This window comes from Pollachius pollachius (genome assembly GCF_949987615.1).
Source record: "Pollachius pollachius genome assembly, chromosome: 1".
Taxonomy (NCBI): Eukaryota; Metazoa; Chordata; class Actinopteri; order Gadiformes; family Gadidae; genus Pollachius; species Pollachius pollachius.
In genome coordinates this window covers 38225733-38252584 of record NC_136934.1, presented here as the reverse complement: position 1 = coordinate 38252584, position 26852 = coordinate 38225733, and the positions used below count along the sequence as shown (strand labels likewise).

At 49.0% G+C, this 26852-nt stretch overlaps 1 protein-coding gene across 3 annotated transcripts in view; it reads left to right on the top strand.

Moving 5' to 3' along the window:
• LOC307089659 (low-density lipoprotein receptor class A domain-containing protein 4-like) overlaps positions 1–25089 on the top strand; it is a 141343-nt gene extending 116254 nt beyond the window's left edge. For all 3 annotated transcript variants that reach the window (XM_079756046.1, XM_079756047.1, XM_079756048.1), the window contains 3 exons: positions 18216–18370; positions 20590–20640; positions 22333–25089. In XM_079756046.1, the coding sequence (XP_079612172.1) occupies positions 18216–18370; positions 20590–20640; positions 22333–22941 (815 nt within the window). In that variant the 3' untranslated portion in view covers positions 22942–25089. The remainder of the gene's footprint in view (positions 1–18215; positions 18371–20589; positions 20641–22332) is intronic.
• Positions 25090–26852: the final 1763 nt, after the last annotated feature.

The following is a 26852-nucleotide window of genomic DNA, read 5'->3' as shown; positions in this document are numbered from 1 at the left end:
CGACCGATCCCTCTTCCCCCTCGTTCATAATCGCCTCCCAAGCTGAAAGAGCTGAAATTCTCTGACTGCAAAATTCTGCTGGAATCGGGCTGAATTGGTGAAGTCTGATCCTGGCTGATTACTGATACTCAAGTCTAAGCAGGCCTATGACTAGACACCATATGTCCACTCTTTCTTGCAGCTAGGCCTACAGTATGCGTCATTCATTGCAGCTCCACACACAAAAAGCATGACTACCCGGTGGATATCTGTAAGTGGGTTGGCATAATTCATGTCCCTCTCTGAAACCTCCGCCGCACCAGAAGGCCTTCTATGTAAGGATTCCTCAGCGGTGTGGGGCCCTCTTTCAGCCATTCAACTGGGCTGCTCATTCTCTCTTTTTCTCCCGTTGCAGTTTAACTCGGTTTAACCTCAAAGTCCGGAGTCAAGTTGCGTGGGCTGTGTGTGGCAGTGGAGAAGAGCCCCTGGTGCCCATATCCTTCTCCCACTGCCAGCCCATGCATCCCTCCCTCCCCCGTCTCTCTGCCTCCCCCTCTCTCTCTCCCTCTGTCTTTCTCTCTCTGTGTCTCTTGCTTTCACTCCTCTCCTCCTCTCTCTCTCGGGGTCTCTTCTGCTCATTAGTGATTCAGAGGGCTGTCTCATATTGCCCCCCCCCCCCCCCCCCCCGCACACCACCACCACCTCGCTCCCCAGACACGGCAACTCAGACAGCGGTGTCTGCTACCAACAACTCCCCCCGCCCGACTCCCCCCTTAGCCCCCCCCCACACCCACAGCAGCCACCAGCTGACCCCAATCAGCCACAGGGTCTGCTCTATTGTCTGGCAGAGGAAGGGAGAGGCACGCACGCACACACACACACACACACACACACACACACACACACACACACACACACACACACAAAAGGCTCACACAATCACACACGCGCATGAACACACACACAGACAGAGGGTCAGGGATAGAGAGATATAGACTGTCTATTCTGGCTCTGTGACTCCCAACCCCCAACCTTAACATTTTAGATCAGTTTCTGTGTCTGTCTCCTCTCTCTCTCTCTCTCTCTTCACCTGACCTCTCATCTCCTCTTCTCTCTCTTCACCTGACCTCTCATCTCCTCTTCTCTCTCTTCACCTGACCTCTCCTCTCCTCTTCTCTTTCTCTTCACCGGACTTCTACTTTCCTCCTTTTTCTTCTCCTCTCTTCTCCTCTTCTCTCCTCTCCTCCTTACTCTTCTCCTCTCATCTCCTCTACTGTTGTCTTCTCTCCTAATCTCTCCATGTCCCTCCTCTGTTCCCTATCCTACCTTGTCTCATCCACCTCTCTCTTTATCCTATTTGTCCTCCCCTTCTTCTTGCGTTTTTTAGCTCTTCCGTTTTCCAGACTGGCATGAAAACCATGGATGCAGTGTGTGTGTGTGTGTGTGTGTGTGTGTGTGTGTGTGTGTGTGTGTGTGTGTGTGTGTGTGTGTGTGTGTGTGTGTGTGTGTGTGTGTGTGTGTGTGTGTGTGTGTGTGTGTGTGTGTGTGTGTGTGTGTTATGCAAAGTGCTTTTATAACGGATCGGCTTTGTGTTGCTAACAAAGTTATCATGCAGGGGTGTTGGATTCGTGGGCTAGTCTGATCGGCCAACTCTCCAGACGCAAGGCATGTAAATTTCTCTTTTGGGTTTGTTTTCTGGGCAACTAAGACAAAGGCATTCCTCCATCTCTTTATGCATGTTTGGATGTGTGAGTCACTGAGTCCGGGCGCTCAGCTGTGAACTAACACACAAAGCATCATTAGCCCCTTTTATGCAAAACAAATGATTGTCTTTGACCGCCAGGCCGCCTTGATGGAACTCTAGCTGGTCTCCTCTGAACGTAAGGTCGCTTGGCCGGGGGTCTCACTCTTTCAGACAGCATTAAATTGAATTGACTCCCTTGTCTTGTGAGCTAATGTTGGACCAAAAAATGCACCAAAAAAGTGTCCACTTATTTAAGATTTATAAAAAAAGAATAGCTGCGTTTCATTTCAGCACCAAGCACTAAAAAGGACCTGAAATAACTACAATCCAAAAATCTAGTATGGCACTGCAAGTAACCAATAGATGCCTCTTATGCTGGGAAGATCCCTTGTAAAACTGTTCTTCATCCTCTTTCACAGAGCACAATGAAGGGTTCACGGTGCGGCCATGAGAGTTTCATTACAAGGATGCGCCTACCAGCATGTTCTACAGGAAGCTAGGGTCCTTGTGGAGCTGGTGAGCCGGTCCGATCCCCTCGAGATGCTGGGTCCTCCCACTGTCCTCAGCGACCTGATTGATTTTTGACGAATGGCCTTGCGTACATTTTAGAGTGCTGCTGTCTCACTCAAACAATGCTCTTGTTGTTGTTGTTTCCCTGGGCCATTACGGAGTATGTTGGTCCGTCAGTTGTCATGGCAATAGCTGGTATGTGTGTGTGTGTGTGTGTGTGTGTGTGTGTGTGTGTGTGTGTGTGTATGTGTGTTCTTGTGTGTTGGAAAGGCAAGAGGAAAGAGGTTCTGAGATAAAAAAAAAAGGGAACTTTTGACCAAACATTCAACTGAAAGCCCTCTCTCACATGACTGAAACGAACACACACACACACACACACACACACACACACACACACACACACACACACACACTCACACACTCACAAACCTCATTCCACGCGGTAACAACATTGCTTTCATAGCGCGCCTGTTCCAGCCACCTACAGGAAAGCCAACGTAGCGCACTCTTCCCCGTGGGCCCCTGCTCTCCGCTGGGGTTCAGTCACTGTGGATGGTGGCTGTGATGGCGAGGAACAGCGCTCCTCCACGCCGCGGCAGGAAGTTCCTGTTTGAATTATTAATATAGGTCATAGTCATGGCATACACACCCAGTGCCCGGCCCGGCCCGATGCCGTCCCAGCACTGTCCCCCCATACCCTGGTGTGCCCCGCTGCCACAACCTCCATGCCCACCAATGACCCCCTCCCCTGACGTCTGCTTAAGCCCTCTGAGGTGCAGCCTAACCCATCTGTTGGACAGATTAACTCAGCAGTTCACCTACATAAGGCTGGGCTGAAGCGCCTCGGCTAGAATAACTCCTTATGAAGGAGAATAAAGCCACCGCTTCATTGCAGGAAGTATAGATTCCTGCACGCACATGCACACACACACACACACACACACACACACACAGATACACACACACACACACACACAGACACACACACCACACACAAGCACTACCACTAACCACTACCAACTCTGACAGGGCTGTCTCACTATAGCCGCAAAATATGATAAATGCTGTATCATTTACCAAGTGTGTTCTATATTTATTATAAATGAGCATATTTAGAGCAGGTCTTTATGAATACAGACCATTAAATATTAAAGCAGATAACAATGTCCCTGCTTACGAAGAAGTCCAACATGAGAGTAAACCATTCTCATTAAGGCTTAATGGTTTCCTTTTTATTATTGGCTATTTGGAAATCGCAAAAAGAGCAAGCCGTAGCACCAGAAAGGATGAAGGTGGTAACAGGTTTGGGCAAGAAGCCTTCTGCCACACTTACTGAACCACCGGTAAACGACAAGCAAGTTGGCTAGCAACAAGATGGCTTGGAAGTTGGCCTTTGAGTTGGCCAGCAAGCTAGCAAACAAGTTAGCATGCGTCTTAGCCTTTAAGTTTGCTAGCTAGAGGGTTGGCTAGCAAACAAGCTAGCTTGTGAGTTGGCTAGCAAGAAAGTGGACGAGCAACCGAGTCTCTAAACTCTTCGCTCAACTAGAGACCATCTTGTGGGCTGAGCACACATTTGATGAAACAGACTCAAATAATGACATCCATTTCCAATGTGTTAGAAAGCTCTTTCCCTGTTACAAACTGATTCACTATATCTCTAGTTTGCTTCACTATGGAGAATGGGGGCAGAGAATCATTTCCGCTAATTTCCTGTAAAAACTTGCATTGCATATCTCTGATTGTCTGGTTTCGTGAGAATAGTTGACCGAGTTTGCTTGTGAGATTGCTTGTGTGTTGGGTAACAAACAAGATAGCCAGCAAACTAGTTAGCTTGCGGGTTAGCTTGTGAATTGGCTAGCAAGGGAGTTTCACATTATTTCATGCTGCAGGCTTTTTCTTTGACAAGTGCTATATTTATTTAGCTAGAGATAAAACAGATAATTTTTCACATGATGAATTGGGTCTACAGTGTGTATGTGTGTGTCTGTGTGTGTGTGCGTGCATGCCTGTGTGGGTTGTGTCAAGGAGAGGGCTCAGTGATGCTCCAGTTAATACATGACTCTCACTGCAGTAAATGTCTGGCCCAATGTCAGAATGTCTAGCAGCAGTCGCACTGTGTGTGTGTGTGTGAGTGTGTGTGTGTGTGTGTGTGTGTGTGTGTGTGTGTGTGTGTGTGTGTGTGTGTGTGTGTGTGTGTGTGTGTGTGTGTGTGTGTGTGTCTGAGAGCGAGGCCCCCTCCCCTCCCCAAATAGAGACAGACGTGCCCCCTCAGCTGTTTTTTGTCTGCAGGAGCACATGGTCACATGGTTATGGCCGAGCGACAGCGGCACAGATAGAGAGAGGGAGACTCAGACTGCTGGGGTTGCAGTAGACGCTGGGGGGCCACGTAGCGCGGCGCGGTGCCGGGGCGGGCATCACATCCAACAGCATCCCGCATTCTCTTCAAGGAGCCCATCCATTCTCCTTCCATTCTCCTTCGGTGCAAACGGCTTTACTTTGTCTTTCATATATATGTTTATTTTTTGGGTTGTTTGTTGGGAGTCGGACTGAATCAATAGACACAGCCTTGACTCAGAGTCTTAAAAAAAAGTAGACAAAAGAAGCGTACCCACGTCTCACCGTGGTTACCGCAACCCTCCCCCGCCTTAAAGATTTTGTGAAAGATGTCAATTTTTATCTCGGCCTATCAGAGGGCTCCCTCGGTACGGCCGAGCTCGCCAGGAGTTGAACTCCCAGAGCGGCACTCCCAACAGCACGAGCGAGCGAGGATGAAAGAGAGCGAGTGGTTGGTGGGTTAGTTGCTCTCTATTGCCAGCCTATTGAGCACACTCAGGGTCAGGTGGTTTTGAATGCTCTATGTTTGCATTTAACTTGGGAGGTCTGGTAACTAACCAAATGTATATATACATCACTAGCCAAATATATTCAAATATATATATCTATAAATAACTGGCCAGGCACACACCCGTGTACGGACAAGCAACCACTTGCATGCAGTGTTCCTCGAAAGTTGATCCCTAAATATCAAGGCCTGGTTTTAACATTGCTCTGCTCCCCTGAGGGAACCCTGCTTCACAGACACACACACACACACACACACACACACTCAGATATCTCAACATGTACAAAATAAATATATACACGTATTTGACGTCCGATACCATTATATGAAATATAAATTATTCCCTTAGACTTTCATTGTTCACGTGCACTTTTGGCTTCCACGTGCACGCATGAAAACGCACAGCGGGTCTATTCATGGTGGGTCTGTCGGCCGGGAGAGCCCCCCGCACCCAGGTTCTGGACCTGACTAGCTATACAGCTCTACCTCCACCCACCCAGACAACTCCCCCTCCTCCACCTCCACGTGACTGCATCCTCTGCAGCCGCCCAGCCTCTGGCCGCTCCGCTCCAGACGTCAGCATGTGAAATAGGTATTTATTTAGTTGTGTTGTCGTCGTAGTCATCTCCAGTTCCGTTGCCCGGCATCACGCCGCAGGTTCAGCAGCCGGTCAGCGCGAGTGTTCCAGCAGGGGAAAACAAACTAAAGTTCCTTAGGCTACTTAAATTTCTTTGCAGACATGAACTTCCTGCTTTCGGTCTCATACTGCCTCGCCTCGCCTTCCTCTCTCTGTAGCTCTCTGTCTGCTCTCTCTGTCGCTCTCTCTGTCTCTTTCTGTCTCTCACTATCTCTGTATCTGTCTGTCTCTCTCTCTCTCTGTCTGTCTGTCTGTCTCTCTCAATCTCTGTTTGTCTGGCTGTCTCTCTCTCTGTCTGTCTGCCTGTCTCTCCCCCTCTCTCTATCTCTCTTTCCCCACAGCTCTGTTGCCTTTTCTCTTCTCTCCGCTTCATCTTTTTTTCCCTCTCTCGGTCTTGTTCTCTCTTTCCCTCTCGTTAATCCTGCCTGCCAGGCTTCATGGCTGTTAAGCATCTCAATCAGAGAGAGGGCGGAGGATAACAAAAAAGTGGTTGAGGTGGAGACGCGGTGCTTGTGGTTGGTGGGTGGGGGTGGTGTAGGCAGGCGGCGGGGGGTTGGGTGAAGGGGGTGTGGGTGTTATTTTGGAGGACGTCACTCATCTGGCAAACTCACTGAGGGGAGAACGTAAGCCTGGCGGGTTGTTTTGCTCCGTTGCCCGGGCACAATGAGAGCCCATGTGCAAGGCATGTTTCCTCACAGGGCTGGCCAGTGCTGGCTGTCATCACCGAGAGCGGGCAAGACACATGGAGTGGGAGAGAGAGAGCAAGAGAAAGAGAGAGAGAGTGACAGACAGTGACAGTGACTCATAGCTGAACGCAGCAACACACCAGCCTATTGCTGCTTTTTAGGGGATATATTTCGTTTCCCTTTTGAAATTGGAAAACCGGTTATGTCAATAAAGACGGACTGGAATGCTGGAGTGGAATGTTCTTCTCCGTGTCTGGGATAAATCAGCGTTTATGACTTTTTTTCCCCCAGAAGGAGAGTGTGTTGACGGTTCATCTGAAATGAAAATCAGGATGTGATCATACTCCACCTCCCACCCACCTCGCACACCCCGCATGTGACCCGCTTTTGACCTCTTTTTATTGTATCTGCCAAAAGGAGGGTGGGTTTAGGGAAGGAAGGAGATAGTTTTGTGTTCCTACTGTTGCTTAGAGGGGTTGCGTCCTCCACAGCGCATGTTTCAACACACTCCATGGTGGGGGGGGGGGGGTTAGAGGGGAAGCGGAGGGTGTAAGTGTTTGTGCTCGGGCTGCGTTACTGCCGAACACAACGTTGCGCGTTACGCGTAGGGATGACACAACGGAGAAGAATCCCACTCGCTGGCGCCATCTCCCCCCCACTCTCTGTCTCTCCACCCTTTTTTTGATTCTCCTCGTCACCCTTCTCCTCATCTCGCTCTGCTCCACCGTGTCCAAGATGAGACGATGCCGCCGCTTCCTGTTCTTCAAGAACATCTGTCTGCCTTCATCCCCCGTACCGTCTCGCTCATTTCTTCTCATCCTCCTCCTCAGTTGTTGTTTTGTTTTTTTCTCTCTCTCTCTTTCTCTCTTTCTCCCCCCCCCTCTCTCCCTCTCTCTCTCCCCCCCTCACTCTGTATCACCCGCTGCCTCTGTTCTCCGTGTCTCGCTTGCTCGCTCTCTCGGTAAAGAATTCCCTCCCGTCCCCCTCTTTTCTGCGTCTCATGCTCCTTCCGTCTGTGCCTCTGTCTGACTCCCCTCCCAGGGTGCAAACCTGGCAGCTCCCAGGTGACTCCGAGGGGGGTCCTCCGCTATGCTCTGTTTCAAAATAGTTGTTTTTTTTACCATATAAATACCACCTGTAAGGAACCAACTAGCTGGCTGATGTGCTTATTTCAGGAGGCATTTTTAGCTAATGCTGGCTAATTAACCAGCATTAAAATAAAAGAAAAAACGATCAAATTGGTCATTTGGTTATTTGATGGCGTTCTTGACCAATCACACTAACGATAATGTTGATAGCCACTAGCGGATAATGTAAGCTTCGTAATGAGGCATGGCCAGTTGACAGGTCCATGGTGGAGCTAGCCGGTTTCATAATGAGCCAACCCATAAACACGCACAAACCTGGCCTAGACTGACCTTGGTCATGGCTTACAAATTGACATGCACAGGTATAGACATAGAGGCAAACACAATCATGTGACTACACACACTCACACACACATACGCACAGCCTCTTAGCCCTGACCCCAGTGTGACCCTGCAGGCTGGTTCAATCTCCCAGAGCGATGGAGGCTAGAGAGTCTGTCTGGCTTCATGACAGAGTTGGGGGAGGGGGGGGGGTTGGGCAGTGTCTAGACGCTGTCCTGTCTGGCAATGGTACACACACACACACACGCACACACACACACACACACACACACACACACACACACACACCTGAGAAGTCAAAAGCCTAGCTCGAAGGGGAGGGGGGGGGCGTTGTGTGTGTGTCTGTTTATGATTATTTGAGTAGTTATTTTGTCCTTTTTTGGTCTGTGGTATTACAGTGCGCAATTTCCATCCTCATTTTCCCTGGCGTTAAAAATGTGTTGAATTGAAATTGAAGAGATTTCTGTTGATTCATACATTTTGCTCCCTCTCTTGCTCCCTTAACTCTTTTCTAGGAACATTACAAATGTCTGAATATTCATAAAACTATCCCATATTGCAATATTAATGCCATATTATCTCAAAAGCCCCTCTTTCCGCACTCCTTTGGTCATGTTCTATTCATGCAGGATGAGGCGCTAGCCGTCCTGTTGGTCGTAGCATGAGATAAAAGGACATGCCGCAGCCAATCGGTGCTCTGAAGCACAATATCTCCTCCAATCACGTCCATGTCAGCGTTAACCGTACCCCAGTCTTTCAGTTTGGCTTTTCTTGAGCTTTTTTCTGAGCGTTCCTGTCATAAAATGATCATTAACTTACATACCACGAAACGATGAATAGAGAAAGAAACGTGCTCTCCAGTTTCCAGGTTCTTCCGAGAACGCTCCATTGGCACCCAGGGCCCGGCACGGTCCAAGCTGACGGGGCTACTCGTGTTGAATATGAAATATTCATCTGCACTCCGTGTAGCTACCTTGGAGCTGAGCTGTCTTAGTATTAGTGTGAGTCCGACAGGGCGCTCTGACACAACACGCAGATCGTTACATCAAAATCATTACACTCATTAGAAAGCATCCCTTCACACACCCAGTCCTGCCAACTGGGGACGTCTTACGATGTCTCTCACCTCATGCACCTTGTTCAGCTCTGGCTGTCAAGATGGGGGTGAACCTCCATCCTCTGAACCAATGGTGGGGAGTAGGGCTGCAACTAACGAGTACCTACTTATTCGGTTAATCAAGTGATTATTTTTTCCATCAATCAATTAGAAACTGGCATAAATAATAGCAGTAACCAGAGTCTTAAATTGGCTTGTTTTATTTGACAGGCAGCCAAGAGAAAGGAAAGTATCTATGAACCAAATATTTTAAATACGGATGTATCGTGCATCAAGCAGTCTGTTATTTGTACTTGGTAAATGACCAAAACGTTTAATTGATTATACAGATTTTATTAGATTGATTTTCGGTCCAATGACTAATCGATTATAGTTGAAGTCCCTAGTTTGCATTTGTGGAAACAGGAAGTGATGATGATGGGGGGGGGGGCACAGCTCGTTCTATCCCATCCTGTCCCTTTCTGTCTTCTTGTTCTCCATTTGGTTCCCTCCATTTATTCAATTTCCCTCAACCCCCTTACTGTGTGTCAGACCCAGAAACCAGCAGAAGGAGAGATGACTGCTAGCTATCTCCCTGCCACCACCTTTCTTGTCTTTGTTTCTTCTCCTTCCCGCCTCGCCCCCGTCGCCCTCTCCTCTCCGTTGTCCTTTCTTTCCGCCTCTCTTCATTCTCTCTCTGTCTCTCTTTACCTTCTTCCTGTATCTCATTCCCCCCTCTGTCTTTTCATGTTGTCTTCTGTCTCTCAACCTTCCTTTGTTACTGGGCTCCACACTCCCGCAGAATGGGCTCAATCCTCAAACCCACTCCTCAAACACAGAGAGAGAGAGAGAGAGAGAGAGAGAGAGAGAGACAACACATGCCTGCACGCACACATAAACACACAAGCACAGACACACACACGCACAGCCTCTCTCCGCAGGGTTAAACGCTACTAAACTAGTTCATTTATTTCCACAGAGAGAGAATTACCGTAGGAAAGATGGAAGAGGGCCGGGCGCAGTATCTAGGCAGGTCTTTTGCATGTGGAGCTCAGTTGCGCACACGCCCGTGCGCGAGTGCACATGGCCCGTGCACGAGTGCACACAGAGCATGGCATAGAGAGCCTGCCGCTGCCAGGCTGTTATCAAGTGTCTAGACTTTGACAGTGCACCAGCTCCCCAGGGGAGCTAGGTGTGTGTGTGTGTGTGTGTGTGTGTGTGTCGGTGTGTTTTTCTCTCTCTGCACTCCCTTACTGCTTTTTCTTTTCCTCCTTCCTCCAGCAATTCTCTGTTTTTTGTTGTTGTCTCTCGTTCACTCTCTTGTTTTCTCGTTCTCTCGTTCCCTCGTTCTCTCGTTCTCTCTCTCTCTCTCTCTCTCTCTCTCTCGTTCGTTCTCTCTCAGCTCTCCGGTGAATGTCTGTGTCTTTTTCTCCGCATAACTGTGTGTGTGTGTGTATGTGTGTGTGCCAGCCAGGTCGCTGCCATGGTACCCCAGCAGCTCCAGGCCTTGTTGATCACGGCACCGTGCCCAAGGATTACCATAGCAACGGCAGTGGCAGCAGACAGTGCAGTGTGTGTGTGTGTGCGTGCTTCTAGTATTTTACAGAAATAAAAGTGTGTGTAGTAATGCATTCAGATCCTGACCTTGAACAGGTATGGTGGTCACTAGTGACAGTGTTGATGTAGTCAGTAGTTACATTATTACGGTCAGTTGTAACAGTACGGTGGTCAGTAGTAACAGTATGGTGGTCAGTAGCAGTATGGTGGTCAGTAGTAACAGTATGGTGGTCAGTAGCAGTATGGTGGTCAGTAGTAACAGTATGGTGGTCAGTAGCAGTATGGTGGTCAGTAGTAACATTATGGTGGTCAGTAGCAGTATGGTGGTCAGTAGTAACAGTATGGTGGTCAGTAGTAGCAGTATGGTGGTCAGTAGTAACAGTATGGTGGTCAGTAACAGTATGGTGGTCAGTAGTAACAGTATGGTGGCCAGTAGCAGTATGGTGGTCAGTATTAACAGTATGGTGGTCAGTAGTAACAGTATGGTGGTCAGTAACAGTATGGTGGTCAGTAGTAGCAGTATGGTGGTCAGTAGTAACAGTATGGTGGTCAGTAGTAGCAGTATGGTGGTCAGTAGCAGTATGGTGGTCAGTAGCAGTATGGTGGTCAGTAGTAACAGTATGGTGGTCAGTAGTAGCAGTATGGTGGTCAGTAGCAGTATGGTGGTCAGTAGTAACAGTGTGGTGGTCAGTTGCAGTATGTTGGTCAGTAGTAACAGTATGGTGGTCAGTAGTAGCAGTATGGTGGTCAGTAGTAACAGTATGGTGGTCAGTAGCAGTATGGTGGTCAGTAGTAACAGTATGGTGGTCAGTAGTAACAGTATGGTGGTCAGTAGTAGCAGTATGGTGGTCAGTAGTAACAGTATGGTGATCAGTAGTAGCATTATGGTGGTCAGTATTAACAGTATGGTGGTCAGTAGTAGCAGTATGGTGGTCAGTAGCAGTATGGTGGTCAGTAGTAACAGTATGTTGGTCAGTAGCAGTATGGTGGTCAGTAACATTATGGGGGTCAATAGGACTATGATGGTCATTACCTGTATGACACCCTATGTTATGACAGGTCACAGAGTGCGTCCCCCAAATTCCTCCAAAATCACCAGACCGATAACAATTGATTTAGGCTCACCCGTTGTCTGACCGAATCAGATCTGTCAATGTGAAGCATGGATGCTCCCATTTTCCATCACTAGTCTGTCATTTATTTTCTCTGGTATTGTATCTCTCTTCTTCTGCACCACTTCAGCTACCAAGTTAAAATGTTAACCTTTCTCTGTAGCAGGTAGTATTTTTCCATTCCTACATATCTTCCACCTGCGTTCAAAACCCGTTTTTTTTGCTAATGACACCATTAATGTGTCACGGTTTCTGTTGAAGCATGCGCATGCCACTCACAATGTGTTTTTCCGAAATATGGACGATTTCAATGTTCTGCTTTGAGACGGACCCGCAGGCTTTATCAGAACGCAGGAAATGACTTCATACAAAGAGATATGGAAAGAATGTGACAGAGAGACGGGGCAGGGAAAAGAAAGGAAACAGGATCAGGGGAAGAAAAGTGAGATTGAGAGATTCCGCCGAATGGTGAATATCCATCTGAAACCCTTTTTTGTCAGGATGATGTGGGTTCTTTTGTGTTTTTTGTCAAGCTGTCTTTTGTCTTCTAGCCCAAACGACGTAGACTCTTTTACTGCTTGGCAACAAAATATATTTTATGCAAATTGTACCTCTTATGTTGAATGGTAATATTTGGTTTGAATCAATACCTAGTTCATCTCTCATTACAAGATGGATACGAAAACAGTAAGAGTATAAAAATGTACTTTTGGATCCCATTTCTGCTCCACACTGTCTGCAAACAAACCAAACCACAAATATTCAGAGACTCTTAGTAGGTGTGGTCGCACTCAGGGTCTCCTTCCAGGCAGAATTAGAAGTGTTTTTGAGGGTACTTTTTGTTACCATAAAAGCCTCCTTTTTGTACAAAAAGCCTCCATTTCACTCACCTCACCCCGACATTTTGTTCGGCTTTCTTGTTGCGTTGCTCCCAGACCCGGAGCTGGGACTGAACTTTGGGATATTTTTTTCTGTTTTCTTTCCTTTAGTTGTTTTTTCCTATTTCAGTGTTTTCATAAAGTTTTGTCTCAGCTCCAGGGCTTGTTCTGTTGCTGTGATGCAGGCCTGGCTTTCATAATAGATGGAGCCTCGTCTCTCTGGCCTGATAAAAGAGGCATTTCTTCCCTTTCGGCCAGTTGGGCCGGCCCGCCTTACCGCTGTACAGACAGCCCCCTGTATCTCAGCCCTCTTCCACCGGTGAATCATCTGAAGGTCTACACATACCCCATGAGTAGCTAGACTAACCGATACCAGGCGAGCTGATACTAGACTACACCGTGTCAATTATGTTGGGCAATTGGCTGAATATCTGGAAAAGCTTTTACTTTCAATTATCATAGAAACTCTGTTGAAATGCTTCCAATGTCGGGTTATTTGACCAGTAACCACCTGACACCGGACTGGTAGACCCAGATGGTGACCAGGTCTTGTGATGGTCTCAAGACGGCCATTAGCTTGGTGGCCATAAAGGTCTAGCCATCGCCTACTCATTAGCCACATTAGTCACTCCCCCGTCCGGCAGAATGGGGCTCAGCACACGGCTAGTGAGAATCAGGCCTTTTTTTTTCCATTTCAATCGGTGCATCGTTCAAAAAACACGTCTCTGTAGTCTCATTGTTGTCTTTGTGCAGGAGCTAGTAAGCGACTCTCAGTTCCACACACAGTATATTCTTCTTTGTTATTCTACAGGTGGCGTTGTGAGGCATTGACAGGGTGTTAGTGACTACACAGACGCTCTCTAAGAGCATCGCTACGAACCTGCGTTGGCGACTAGCGATGTCCCTTTTTCTGTTTCTTTTCTCTTTTTCTTTCCGCCCCCCCACCCCCACCCCCCTGCCTCTGAGTTTGTCGTGTTTGTTGCCTGTGTTGAGTCAGCTGAACTGTCTGACCTCGTACTGGCCTTTTCACACACACACACACACACACACACACACACACAGACATAGAGAGAGAGAGAGACACACACACGGACACACAGACACACACACAAACTCAGACATAAACTCACACACACACAAACACACTAGCATTGACAAAGCTGCTCATGTACAGATGCAAACAAAAAAAGGTTGGAAAGCTATAAATGTGTGTGAGTTTGTGTGTGCATTTGTTTGCTTGTATTTGTTTATGTAGCTGGCTATCTGTGCCTGGCCATGCTGTTGTGTGTCTTTTTGTCTCATTTAGTGCTTTTACTATCTCTGAAGGCCGCCTACTATAACACTAACTCTTGCCTTGATATGATAATCTTGAGAAAGGGATGCATGGATCTGTTCATAAGGTATAAACACTTTTGTGTCAGCTAGAGATGCCTACAAAAGTCTTCCGTGTGGATCAAAGACAGACCTCTCCTTGGCTGGGTATTGTCGGTTTTTCATTTTCAATCATTCATGTTCTGTGATGATAAACACTTTCATGTTTGTTTGTATGATGCCATGCTAGATACACAGTTTCCTGTACCAACTGAAAAAGAATACAAGTTCTGTCTTCAAGTGTAGCGCTTTGGTTTGAACTATTCAGTTCCTCTTGCTGTGATCTTTTGTGGGAGAACTAAGAATCCAACAAATGTTTAGTGAGCTTGGAAGAATGACAAAGTCGGATGATGATGGTGGCAGATGAAGATGCAGACGTTGCCATATGACGCTACCAAAACCTGACCAAGAAAAGAGTGTTTGGAATGAAAACAGCTAATTTATGATATTCGTCATAAATGCTTCACAATTGCCAAGACCAGTATGGGCTTTGGCTAGATTGTGTCTGACCCCACCAACATCAGCACCCGGTCAGCAGCACGGCCCGCGACATGTGTCCGGTATTAACGCCAGTCTGTGAAAATGTTCCACACGGCGGTGTATGTGTCTACAAATAACCCTGTTGGCCTGCACCCACCAACGGGGGGGGGCGGGGGGTTCACATGATTCGACCCGGTGACCAAACAGGCAGAGTTGTGTTTTTTTTTTTTTGGGGGGGGGGGGCACTTAGCATTGACGTTACATTTTATTTTACGTAACCCAGTGCTGGTGTGCAGTGACGGCAGAGTTCTGCGTGTGGGCTCTCGACGCGATGCAACACCTTCTGTAGTGCAGGGCGGAGAGACCTACACTGCGGTGAAGTGGAAACGAATGGACTTCCGGTGAAGCTGTGACGTCACCGCGCAGTGTGGACGAGGTGTTGAGCAGGAGCTGAGGGTGGTGGGGGGTGGGGGTTTTGAAGCACTCTGGCTTCCGGAGCCTCCAGCTCAAGAGAGATTCATCACCACTACCGCATCCGCCTGCACCACTGAACACGCTGTTCTGAGAGCTCTCAGCGCCGGCTGGTACAGCTGGGATCGGCAGGGAGGGGACAGACCCCTGGACCACCACACAGCCCGTCCCTTAATGCTGCTGACTTAACCTGTCTCTCTCACTCGCTCGCTCTCCTCTCCTCTCCACTGTCTCTCTCTCTCTCTCTCTCTCTCTCTCTCTCTCTCTGCTGTCTCTCCACTGTCTCTCTTTCTCTCCACTGTCTCTCTTTCTTTCCCTCTCTCTCTCGCTCTCTCTCTCTCTCTCTCTCTCTCTCTCTCTCTGCTGTCTCTCCACTGTCTCTCTTTCTCTCCACTGTCTCTCTCTTTCTGAACCCCTCTCTCTCTCTCTCTCGGGTGTAATGATAGACCATTGTTTTGATTCAATAACATTTTCCATTAAGAGATTCCTTCTTGGATGTAATTAGAATTCACAGTAGACTATACTACATTTGGAGCTACACACAAAACTGTGACTTTGTTGAAACAAAATAATAAAAATTGCCGATGGCACTTGATAGCTTTCAGGGCTTTTGTCTGAGAAAAGAGAGAGAAAGAGAGGGCTCTTAGAGTGGAGGAGATGGGGGGAGAGAATGGAGGACATGGTGAGAGAGAGAGTACTGAGAGCGTAGGAGATGGGGATAGTGAGAGGAGGAGATGGGTATGGAGAGAGGAGGAGATTGGAAGAGAGCGAGGAGTCTAAGAGGAGGAGAGGGGTATGGAGAGAGGAGGAGATGGGAAGAGAGCAAGGGCTCTGAGAGAGGAGGAGATGGAACTCGTTATGTCCTCAAATAAAGATGCGTTGTCCAAATGACTACAGCTTTTTTGATTTTCATTTCATTTGGAAATGTTAACGGCCCTAAAAGCTTAAACTCGTAGCTACCAGCCAAGATGGATGTGTATCTTCTTGTAGTGTCACTTTGTCTATCTTGGAGGACTTTATTTCAGTTGAAATACTTTGTTTATGTTGGGGGAGAGGGGGGGGGGGCAGATGTGTCTCATGTGTTTGGAGACCGGGGCGGGCTGAGTGAGGCGTGGTGGCTTTGGTTTCTTGGAAGGCTTATTTTTTGAACGTTGACCCAATTTCAGAGACCCCTCCCTGCAGGCGGACTCCTGTGGTTAACACAGAGCCCCGCCCCCCACTGCCCCTTCCAGCACACACACACACACCCACCCGAAAAATGATAGCGCAGGTTTAGAGGGTTTTCTTGTTGCTTTCCCCATTTATTTCTTGCATGGCCCCTACGTCCTCCATCTTTGAGGATAAGTGTTGTAAAGGAGCAGGCTCGTGGGCCCCGGCGGTGCTCCTTATTGATATTACAACCCGACAGCCCCTCGGCGCCTTAAGGCACTCCGGCTGCCTGCTCGGGCAGCCATCTGAAGCTTCCCTCTCTGGCTCGCGCCATCGTAAAGTCTGGATTATTCTTTCCGTTTTCCTTCCATAAACACTGCCTTCCTCTGCCCTCCCCCACCGCCCTGCCTAGCCTACCGGCTCGTTGTCCGCACTTTCACTTCTGTTCACTCGGGTTGTAAAACAGGACGCGTGAAGCGGCTCTTTTCTCCGTTTTTTTCTGAAGCTGAAACTTTGTTGGGTATGTTGGAGGGAGGAGTCACTTTCAGCTCCTTTCCTGCTGCCTCCCTGTGGTTATCATACTCGTGGAGGAGCGGTTATCGTGACCCCTCTGCTGCGGGCTCCGCCCTTCCCCCCGGAATGCTGCGGGGGATCTCGGCGGCGGCCTTCTGGCCTTTGAGGGCGGTTTACTTTTCAGTGTCTACGCTGGGTAGCTGGCTGATTGCTGATTGAATCGTTCATATGCTGGACAATGCTGGACCCGACAGACAATTTTTGGACATGGCAGAACAAAATACGTAATGTGTCTCATTCATAAGGGAGGGTGTTTTTCCCCTCGCTCGGCACTATATGCAGGGGCTGGTCATGTTGTTAAACACCATCAGGGACCAGGAACTCTGAATGGCACGTAAACAGTACATTTTAATAGTACAATTACTGTTACTGACTAATACTGGGAAAGGTTTGTCTAGGGCACCGTGCATTCTCACAGTAGCAGAGACAGCCAGACGGACAGACACACTACAGTGATTCAGGGTGAGAGTCAGAGGGCAGAATGCAGGCCAAGACCACACAAGGTCAAGACCCAGCCTCAGAGACACAGCGCTGACTCAGTGGGACCATTGGGCAACAGAGGAACAAGGGACAGAAGATGAGAGGAGAGGAGAGGCGGCGGGCACATGCAGATCAGGAGAGAGGGAAGGAGGGAGAGAAAGATGGCTGTGGTCGGGATGGAAGAGGAGGAGAGGGAGGGGTCAGATGGAGGGCGATGGACGGAAGGGATCAAAGAACGTTGTGTCGTCCACAGTCTGTGATGGAGAGGTTCATGGGGAGGAAGAAAGAGAGGGAAGAAGGAAGAGGGGACCGTGTGGAGGCAGTCGGTTCAGACAATGAACAGACGCCGCGAACTGTAAGGAGTCTTTCATGAGTGTCCTCCCCTTACCCTTGACCTCAGCCTACGTGTGTGTGTGTGTGTGTGTGTGTGTGTGTGTGTGTGTGTGTTGGTGTCTTGGCGTCCGTTTATCTCCTACATGTTGTCTGCAGGAGAAAGATACTACGCTCATTCAAAGACTACACAAAGAGTCTGTTGTACCCAGGGACAGCGCTGGCCATAACTTCCTTACAGCATTTCAATATGATGCGATGTTCACTCCTGTAAAGATGTAAAGAGACTTGAAACTCACACACACATAAAAACACACACGTAAACATAAACACACACAAAACACACACACAGAATGGCTGAGAGTAAATCTGCCCTGTGCTGCCCCCTCGTGGTAAATGCATGTCAAGACGTTCTTGACAATGTATTCAACTGGATCTTTCAATAAGAGTCTGTATTTTCTTTTTTGCTGTAATTTTGTTCATGACATAATAGGTCAATGATATACATATTTATTCCAAAGTTATCATTGTAGTCAATAGGTAGATCATTGTTATTGATCTTCTTGTCTTCTTTTTTTTAATGTTTTTTCCATTAAATCACCAACTTGATTTTATTCCTAAATGGAGGGATGCCAGTTCCTGGGCCCAGCTCATGTTCTCGTTCCATTGTGTCTCGGTCTGGGCAGCAAGGTGGGGGTGGGGGGGGGGATAGTAATAAAACCCAACCCACAATGTCCTTGTTGGCAATGTCTCCAACAGCTGAGTTAGAATCAGTTGTAAATGTTTAATGTTAACCACCCCCTCATTCTCTCTCTCTCTCTCTCTCTCTCTCTCTCTCTCTCTCTCTCTCTCTCTCTCTCTCCGTCTCCTGTCTCTGTCTCCCTGTGCAGCTGAACTGGAGTTTGTTCAGATTGTCATCATCATCGTGGTGATGACGGTGATGGTGGTGGTCATCATCTGCCTGCTCAACCACTACAAGCTCTCCACCTGGTCCTTCATCAGCCGCCAGAGCCAGGCCCGACGCCACCAGCACGCCCTGCAGCAGGTAGGGCTCGCTCCACACCACTGTCTGTCCCCGCCTGCAGGTGTCTGTGCTGTCTCCCCTGGTAACAGCTGCGGTAGAGCCAAGTGGTCCGCCGAAAGATTCTGGGAACAAGCCCCCCCCGATGTATGTTGTGTGTGTTCTCGGCGGCGCCCCTGTTTACCAAAAAAATAAGTGAAGCAAATGTTTTTCACCATATGTATCACGTCAATTTGCCGAATGCCATCTCCTTTTCTGTAATCAAAGGAAATGATCGAATCAGGGAGAGCGACCCTGTTCCCAATCAGAATTCCCACTGAGCGTTGTGTTGATGAATCGAATGCAGAGTGAGTCCAGCCCAGTCTGGCTATGAGCAGGGCACCGAGCCCGGTCCACTTGTTGCCTACCTCTCTCTCTCTCCTTCTCCGGTTCTCTCGCTTTCTACCTCTCTCTCTCTCTCTCTCTCTCTCTCTCTCTCTCTCTCTCTCTCTCTTGTTCACTCGCCCGCTCACTCTCTTGCTCCATTTCTTTCTTTCCCTCTCTCTCTCTCTCTCTCTCTCTTACTCTTTCTCTTTCTCTTTCAGTCTCTCTCTGTCTCTGTCTATGTCTCTCTGTTTTTCTCTCTCTCTCTCTCCCTCTCTCTCTCTCTCTCTGTTTCTCTCCGTCAGCCCCTTGATGTTTAATTCACCACAGCACTGTCTAGACAGCTGAGGCTCTGTCTGTAACACACACATCCAGAGACAAACACACTCACACACACAAATCAAGAGATAAACAAACACACACACATCCAGTGACACACACACACACACACACACTCAGCAATACCTATTAGTCTCTTTCTTTCCACAAGCAAAATCAAACCAAAGCAGAGACTTGGCTCAAGGGGGCTTAGCATATGACACACACACACACAAACACACACAAACACACACACACACACACACACACACACACACACACACATGCCCATGCACATGCACAAACAACCTTACACACACACGCAGACATGCACACGCACCCACGCAAACGCACTACAGCAGTTTCAATCCACCCATTAATCCTTTTTCATGCCTGTCTTGTTTTTATTCTAAAACAACTCTGGAAACCTGCTGAAAGAATAGTATAGTATAGTTTTATAATATAATGCTAATATATGTAATTTTTATGTATAGTATAGTGTAAAAGCATAGTATACAAGTATAGTAGAGTTTCATAGAATACATTTGTATGATAGTTAGTATGATAATATAGATAATATCATATTATAATACAACATTACAATACTATACTATATTAGTATAGTATAGCGCCATAGTATAGAAACGTATGATATTTATTCTAACAGCAGTATAATTGTATAATAGAATAGTGTACAATACATTACAACTTTCTCCCTCTGACTCCCTCTCTCCCTCTTGTTCCTTCTCTCTCTCTCTCTCTCTCTCTCCCTCTCCCTCTCTCTCACTCTCTCTCTCCCTCTCTCTATCTCTCTCCCTCTCTCCCTCTCTCTCCCTCTCTCTCTCCCTCTCCCTCTCTTCCACTATGTACGCTAATGACAGCATGCTGACAAATAAACGGTCCAAATGTCATAAATGTAATCTGCCACCAGCAGCAGGCTGGCGAAGCTGTGAGGGAAAGGGGTTGGGGGGGGGGTTGCAAATAGCCTGAATTGATGCATGTTTGTCTGTTATTTTATTTATTTATTTATGGTTATCATGCGCCCGCAACACCAACAAAAAAAAAATCCAAACTTATACCTGATGAAAATGTATTCCAAAACCAGGCAAATAAAAACCAACTATTAGGCGTCTTTTCCTTTTATTCATGCTCCATCTTTCCTTTCCTTTTGGCCTTTGAGCCCGGGCCTGTAGCCTGTAGCCGTCGATTAAACACAACACTGTAGTGTCAGGCCTGGCCGCTTCCTAGGCTTCTAGCCTTCGCTTTGGACCAGGAGCCACTGTGTTCCTATCAGTGGTCTTGTAGTCCAAGAAATAACAAGCAGGTACTTTCCATTCTCCTTGGGAATAGAAAGTGGTGTTTGCGTTTGCGTGCACGAGGCATGCTGACATGTCTTTGTGTGACTGTCTTTCGGTGCTAAAATGTGAATAAAGGTGGGCCAAATTGTTGTTCTCCTTTTTATATGCTACCATCCTACAGGTCTTTACCCAAACACCTGTTTTGTCCCCTGTGTCTCTCTTCCTCCCCTCTCTACCTTCCCCACCCCTCCGCCCTGCTCACAGGACGGCTGCCTGTGGCCCTCAGACAGTGGCTCTCGGCAGAATGCCTCAGAGGTAAGACCCCCGCCCACAGCCTCAGCAGCGGTGACACCTCCGGCATGGGGGGGCAGGGAGGGGCCGGTATTTACTGATATACTTATTGATCCCATAAGGAAATCCCTCTTCTGCATTCAACCCAGAGAGAACATTTTGTGTACATTGCACTGTCACCAATGCTTAAAGACATGGCTTTTAAAAAGTACTCCCCAACATCATCTCCTTCTGTTCTCTATTCTACTCTACTACTACTCGACTACTTTTTTTTTTTTACCAATTCCTAACTAAAGTCGTATTTTTTTTACACTGCTTAGCCAATGTTAATGTTTATAATCCATGCCAATTAAGCTTGGCAAAGCTTTCGGATTGAATCGAATGGAGAGCGAGAAGGAGAGAGAGGGGGGGGTGGGCAGGGGGGGCACAGGTATAGATGTACAGAGGCAGGGGAGGGAGGCGATGTCGCGGTGCGTCGGGGGGAGCGGAGAGCCAAACACACGCTCCCAGGGTGAGACGCTGAGGAGTGTGGGTGGCTGAAGCTCGCCGGGAGAGGCAGCGTGTGCGTGTGTGTGTTTTCTGCCTGAGGGGGGATGCTTTTTGGTGCGTCATTAATCACCAACACCTCCCCTGACACTGTCTAGACAGCCGTCTGAGAGCTGCCCTGCGCTGCTCCCTCTCCCTCGCTCTCTCTCTCCCTTTACACCTCACCTCTCTGTCTCTCTCTGTCTCGCTCTCTCTCCTTCTCCCTCTCTCTGTCTCTCTCTCTGTCTCTCTTTCTCACTCCCTTTACACCTCTCTCTCTCTCTCTCTCTCTCTCTCTCTCTCTCTCTCCCTCCCCCTCTGAGTGTCGTGGTGCTGTTTATTTCCAGTGTGTCACTAATTGAAATCGGTCGCTCTGGTAATGGCTGGCTGGGAGGCTGCGGCAAACATGTTGCAGAATCCAAATATATGAAGAAGAAGAAGCCGAGCATCTCGCGGGCCCCGTCTGAAGAGCTCATTACGGGCCCCGAGGGAGCGGGTGGGCTGGGTGGTCTCAGGGTTGGTAATGGGCGGAAAGGAGCGAGCAGTGGTGGTGGGAGCTGTTAACACCACAGCTCCCAGTTCACCTTTATTTGGTGGTGTGGGCTGGGGAGGGCGGTTTTGGTGGTTGGGCTGGTGATGGAAACCATTCATCCACCGGTGCTCACTTAATGTCTGTTCCTTCCACTTCTCTCTCCCTCCCTCCCTCTCCCTCTCCCTCCCTCCCTCCCTCCCTCCCTCTCCTTCTCCCTCCCTCCCTCTCCTTCTCCCTCCCTCCCTCTCCCTCCCTCCCTCTCCCTACCTCTCCCTCCCTCTCCCTCCCTCCCTCTCCCTACCTCTCCCTCCCTCCCTCCCTCTCCCTCTCCCTCCCTCCCTCCCTCCCTCCCTCTCCTTCTCCCTCCCTCCCTCTCCCTCCCTCCCTCCCTCCCTCTTCCTCCCTCTCCCTCCCTCCCTCCCTCTCCCTCTTCCTCCCTCTCCCTCCCTCTCCCTCCCTCTCTCTCCCTCTCCCTCCCTCCCTCCCTCCCTCCCTCCCTCCCTCCTTCTCCCTCTCCCTCCCTCTCCCTCCCTCCCTCCCTCCCTCCCTCTCCCTCCCTCTCCCTCCCTCTCCCTCCCTCCCTCTCTCCCTCCCTCTCCCTCCCTCCCTCTCCCTACCTCTCCCTCCCTCCCTCCCTCCCTCCCTCTCCCTCCCTCCAGGTGCTGTACGCCCCCCAGGCGCGTGAGGCCCGCTTCGCCGCGCCGTCCTTCATGCAGCGGGACCGCTTCGGCCGCTTCCAGCCCACCTACCCGTACCTGCAGCACCAGATCGACCTGCCGCCCACCATCTCGCTGTCGGACGGCGAGGAGCCGCCGCCGTACCAGGGGCCCTGCACGCTGCAGCTGCGTGACCCGGAGCAGCAGATGGAGCTGAACCGCGAGTCTGTGCGGGCGCCCCCCAACCGCACCATCTACGACAGTGACTTGATCGACATCGGGGGGGTGGGCGTGGTGGCGGGCGGCGGCGGCGGCGGCGGCGGTGGCGGCGGCGGCGGCCCGCGGCCGCCCAGCAGCAATTCTGGCATCAGCGCGGTGAACTCGTGCAGCCGCGGCCGCATGGAGGGCCCGCCCCCGGCCTACAGCGAGGTGGTGGGCCCCTACCCCGGCACGGCTTTCTTTCTACACCAGCACAGCAATAAGCAGAGGGCGGGCGGGGGCCCCGGTGGGGGCCCCGGGGCCAGCGCCGTCCAGCCGCAGAGCCGGAGCCGAACGGAAAGCACAACAGCACCTGCCAAGGCAAAGGACGGCCCGCCGGACGGCATGGTGTAGGGACTACCAGGGTCTGGGGGGGGGGGAGGGGCGGGGGGCCGAGCTTGGGGGTCTGGGGGGAGGCACCTTCACCCCCACACCTTAAGCGGCTCGTCTCTCCCTCTCTTCCGACCCCTGTCTTTACAACCCCCTCCCCCCCCCACCACGGGGAGCAACCCAGCGACACCTTTGAACGCTGAGTCTCTCTCTCTCGCCCCCCCCCTCTCTCTCTCTCTCTCTCTCTTCACACTCCCATGCACAAGTTAATATCAACCTTAGCTACAACAAGTGGAGAAGCCGAGCATCTGTTTAGTGATGTAATTTCATTCTTAGTATTACCTGTTCAGACAGCAGCACTGCGGGGTAGTGAGACATATGCACTGCAATGCGCGGAGAAGACAAACATTCAATTCTAGCAGTGATCAGAATGACTCAGATGTTCCTTTATTTTTTTCAATCATCGCTTTTATGTTTCTCTCCCCTCCTCGTCTTCTGGGGGTTTGGCACTGACTCTCTCTCCCCCCTTCTCTCCCCCTCTTTCTCCCTGCACCCCCATGGAGGCTAAGGACTAATAGGATTAAAATATATTTTCTTTTCTTTTTTGTTCTTTTCTTTTTTTGTCCCTTTCATTTGGACCGGGACCTGTGCACAAGCGGAACTCAGAACGTGAGAACTCGGAACGTGAGAATTCTGGAACGTTAGAACACGATGAAAACGCGACAAGACAACTAAAGAGACGAGACACACACACACACACACACACACACACACACACACACATACATACACACACACACACACATACACACACACGAGAATTAATCCAAATCATAGTGCCAAGGTTCAGAGGGGAGCAGAATTGGGGGGGGGGGGGGGGGGGGGGGGGTATCTTTAACATTCAAGACAAACACAAAAACTCCTGAAAAACAAAAAGAAAAGCTCTCCAAAAGTTGCACTATCTATTTGTTGTAAAAAACAAAACAAACCTAGAAGAAGAGGGAGCTTCTACTCTATGTGTGTAATGGGGATACTGAACTTGTTTATATTTTTGTCCTTTTTCATGACTGAACTTAAGCTCCGGGTCGAACCAGTTCGGAGCAAAAAAAAAAGTATTATAAGCTTATTTTTCCTTTTTTTTTGTTGATTTGTCTTTGTTGTCTTTTTTTTTCTATTTGAGAACCGCAAGTAACACTTGTACCCAGCCTAGGACACCGCTGTCTGCGTCCGCCACAGACACAGTGAGACTTAGTAAGAGGAAGAGCTTGAATATTCCTACGACCTCACGCGCACCTTCTTCCACTGCTGGAGAGAATGGGCTTCTCTCCGGTACCTGCTGGATGGACCATCAGCCGGGGCCCAGGCTTCCTGGGCATCGCTCCCGGCCCCTGCAGACATCCGCTAAGCACCACTGCGGCTTTTTTTAGTTTTTTTCGTAGCTAAAGTCAATGGCAGAAACTACACGGAAATCCTTTAAAAAAAAAGAAAGGAGTAAAAGGCGTGTTTAGTTAAGGTCATGTATTTTTGTTGTTTATTGGTTGTTTTTTATTTTATTCTGTGGTGCAGCGACTTGTCCTCGTTATCGGCCTCAAAATCAATGTCTGTGCCTCCAAGCCGGAAGAAAATAGGTGACACATGCACGGCATGAGGCCTTGAACCACATGTATCTGTTTCTTGTTATGATCACCGGAGAACACAGAAGACTGACTAACACTATCCTAATGGTCCATCCAGCAGCTAGCTGGCAGCAGCTCCTTCTCTCCCAGAACAACCCCGAACCCCTCCCCGCCCACCCTCCTCTGAATAGCTTACAGTACCTTCACCCCCCCCCCCCCCCCCACACTCTCCTTACAATCGAATCACGCGTGGTTCCTTCCATCACCGCCATGACAAAGAAGGAAAACCATTCGACAACTTGAATTAAAAAAAGGAAACGAAACAAAAAGACAAGAGGACTCCACCCTAAAAGGCTCAATGTTTTGTGTTCTACCTAAAGTGGAGACCGCCGTCTACGTCCGACCCCGCCGCAGTAATCAGGGTCCACCAAGCTGCCCATGGTCGGAGTCAAGGGCTATGGAAGGGTCCATGTTACTATGATTATTATTCTTTTTTTAATATATAAAACGAAAACAAAAAATATTTTTGGGGAGAAAGAGATCAAAAAAAACAAAAGGAGAACTAGCCTTTTTCTCTGTTCATCGTTGCCTTCTCTGCTCTCGTGCTTTCACTGTCGGCCCTGGTTCTCTCTCCACTCCTCTATCTCTCCGCTCTCTATCCCTTTCTTCTATATCGCTCCTCTCTATCCCTCTGCTCTCCCTCTCTCTCCATGTTTCTCCCCATTACTCGAAAGCATTTGAAGCCAACGCCCACCAGCTTTCTCCCACAGTGTTTACAGCCCTGGCCGCCTCCCCCTCGCTCATTCCATCCTTCCATCTGTACCCGAGACGATGCAGAGTCCGCGAAGCCCTTTAAAATTGACTGGAGTGGAGGCCCTGTTTGGCAGGGTACACTAGTGTAGTATTCTCTGCCCCTTTATGTGCACGTGTGTGTATGCGTGTATTTGTGTGTGTGTGTGTGTGTGTGTGTGTGTGTCTACAGATGTGTCTGTCTAATATTTCCCTTGCCAACACAGAAAAGCACTTAATTTCCTCCAGGAGCTGTGTGTGTGTGTGTGTGTGTGTGTGTGTGTTTTTGGATCATCTTAGTTCACCTACTTGCAGCTCGATAATTAGTAAAGGAAATAGGATCAAAGGACATATTGGTTATGTAGCGCCATTCACTGGAATCTCCTCATCACTAATTTCATTTCATAGCTTCTCATTCAGAGTAAAGCAGCTGAATCTCCACTATGCCATTGGTCGGAAACAGGCTCGATAAATAAAAAGGAAAATTAACAGTCCAGAGTTGCATTAAGCATCGTGTTCTTCGCCCCCCATCAAATCCAGAGGCAGATCCCAAGCCTGTGACACCCCTTAATCTGTCATGCCTGACGTCCAGACGAAAGGGCAAAGGGTTGCCTTCCCCCAAGTTTGTATATTCTCAGCTCACGGGGTATCTGGTTAGAGTAATGCTGATCTCTGATGAGGATGAGAATGATGATGATGAAGACAGCTGGAGGCTTGGTTTTGAGTTAAGAGGGGGAGAAAGACATCCTTTGCATTCTTATTGGTTCCTTGATCTGCCATCTAGAATGTTTTCAGTAGGTGTTTGTGTGTGTCATGGTCATCTTTCAGGTCATTCTCGTTTTTGCTCTGCTCTTGTGTATCCGTGTGCATGCGTGCGTGCGTGCGTGCGTGTGTGTGTGTGCTAGCTATAACATTGCTGCTGTTGCTACCGCTGCTGCTACCGCTACTGTCGTTGCTACTGCTGCTGGCCGAGTCCCCTTCAGACCTTCCCTTTGTTCCCGTCTGATCCAGAACCCCATCTGACACTCAGAGACCGGGCCATCTGCAGTCAATAGTTGTTGAAGGGGGGGGGCGTGGAGCTTGTTGTCATACTTTTCCAACGTTTTCTTTTTTTTCTGCTCTTTTTGTATTCACCAATGAAAGCACATAAAGAGCCAGAATCAATGATTGTCGCCACCGCCTCGCTTTGATTTTGCAGTCAGTCTCCCGCCCACCTCCTCCCCGGAGTCCAGCAGCACAGTGGAAACATTGCCCCCCCCCCCCTTGCCACCCCTACACCCCTTCTTACCCTCTGACTGTCAGACCTCGCTGTTTAAACCATTCAATGTCCTTCATCCCGCCCTCCCCTCTCTCCCTCTCTCCATTCACCGTGCTTTGGCGTCAGCCCGTTCAGTCCATCGCGGTTATCACCCGTATGTACAAATGAGGATATAAAGATGAATTTTATGTTTTCTACAAGGAGGTTTGCATGTTACTATTATGTGAGTTAATACGGTGCCTAATGTTCAAGTTTTGAGCAGACCACACCCC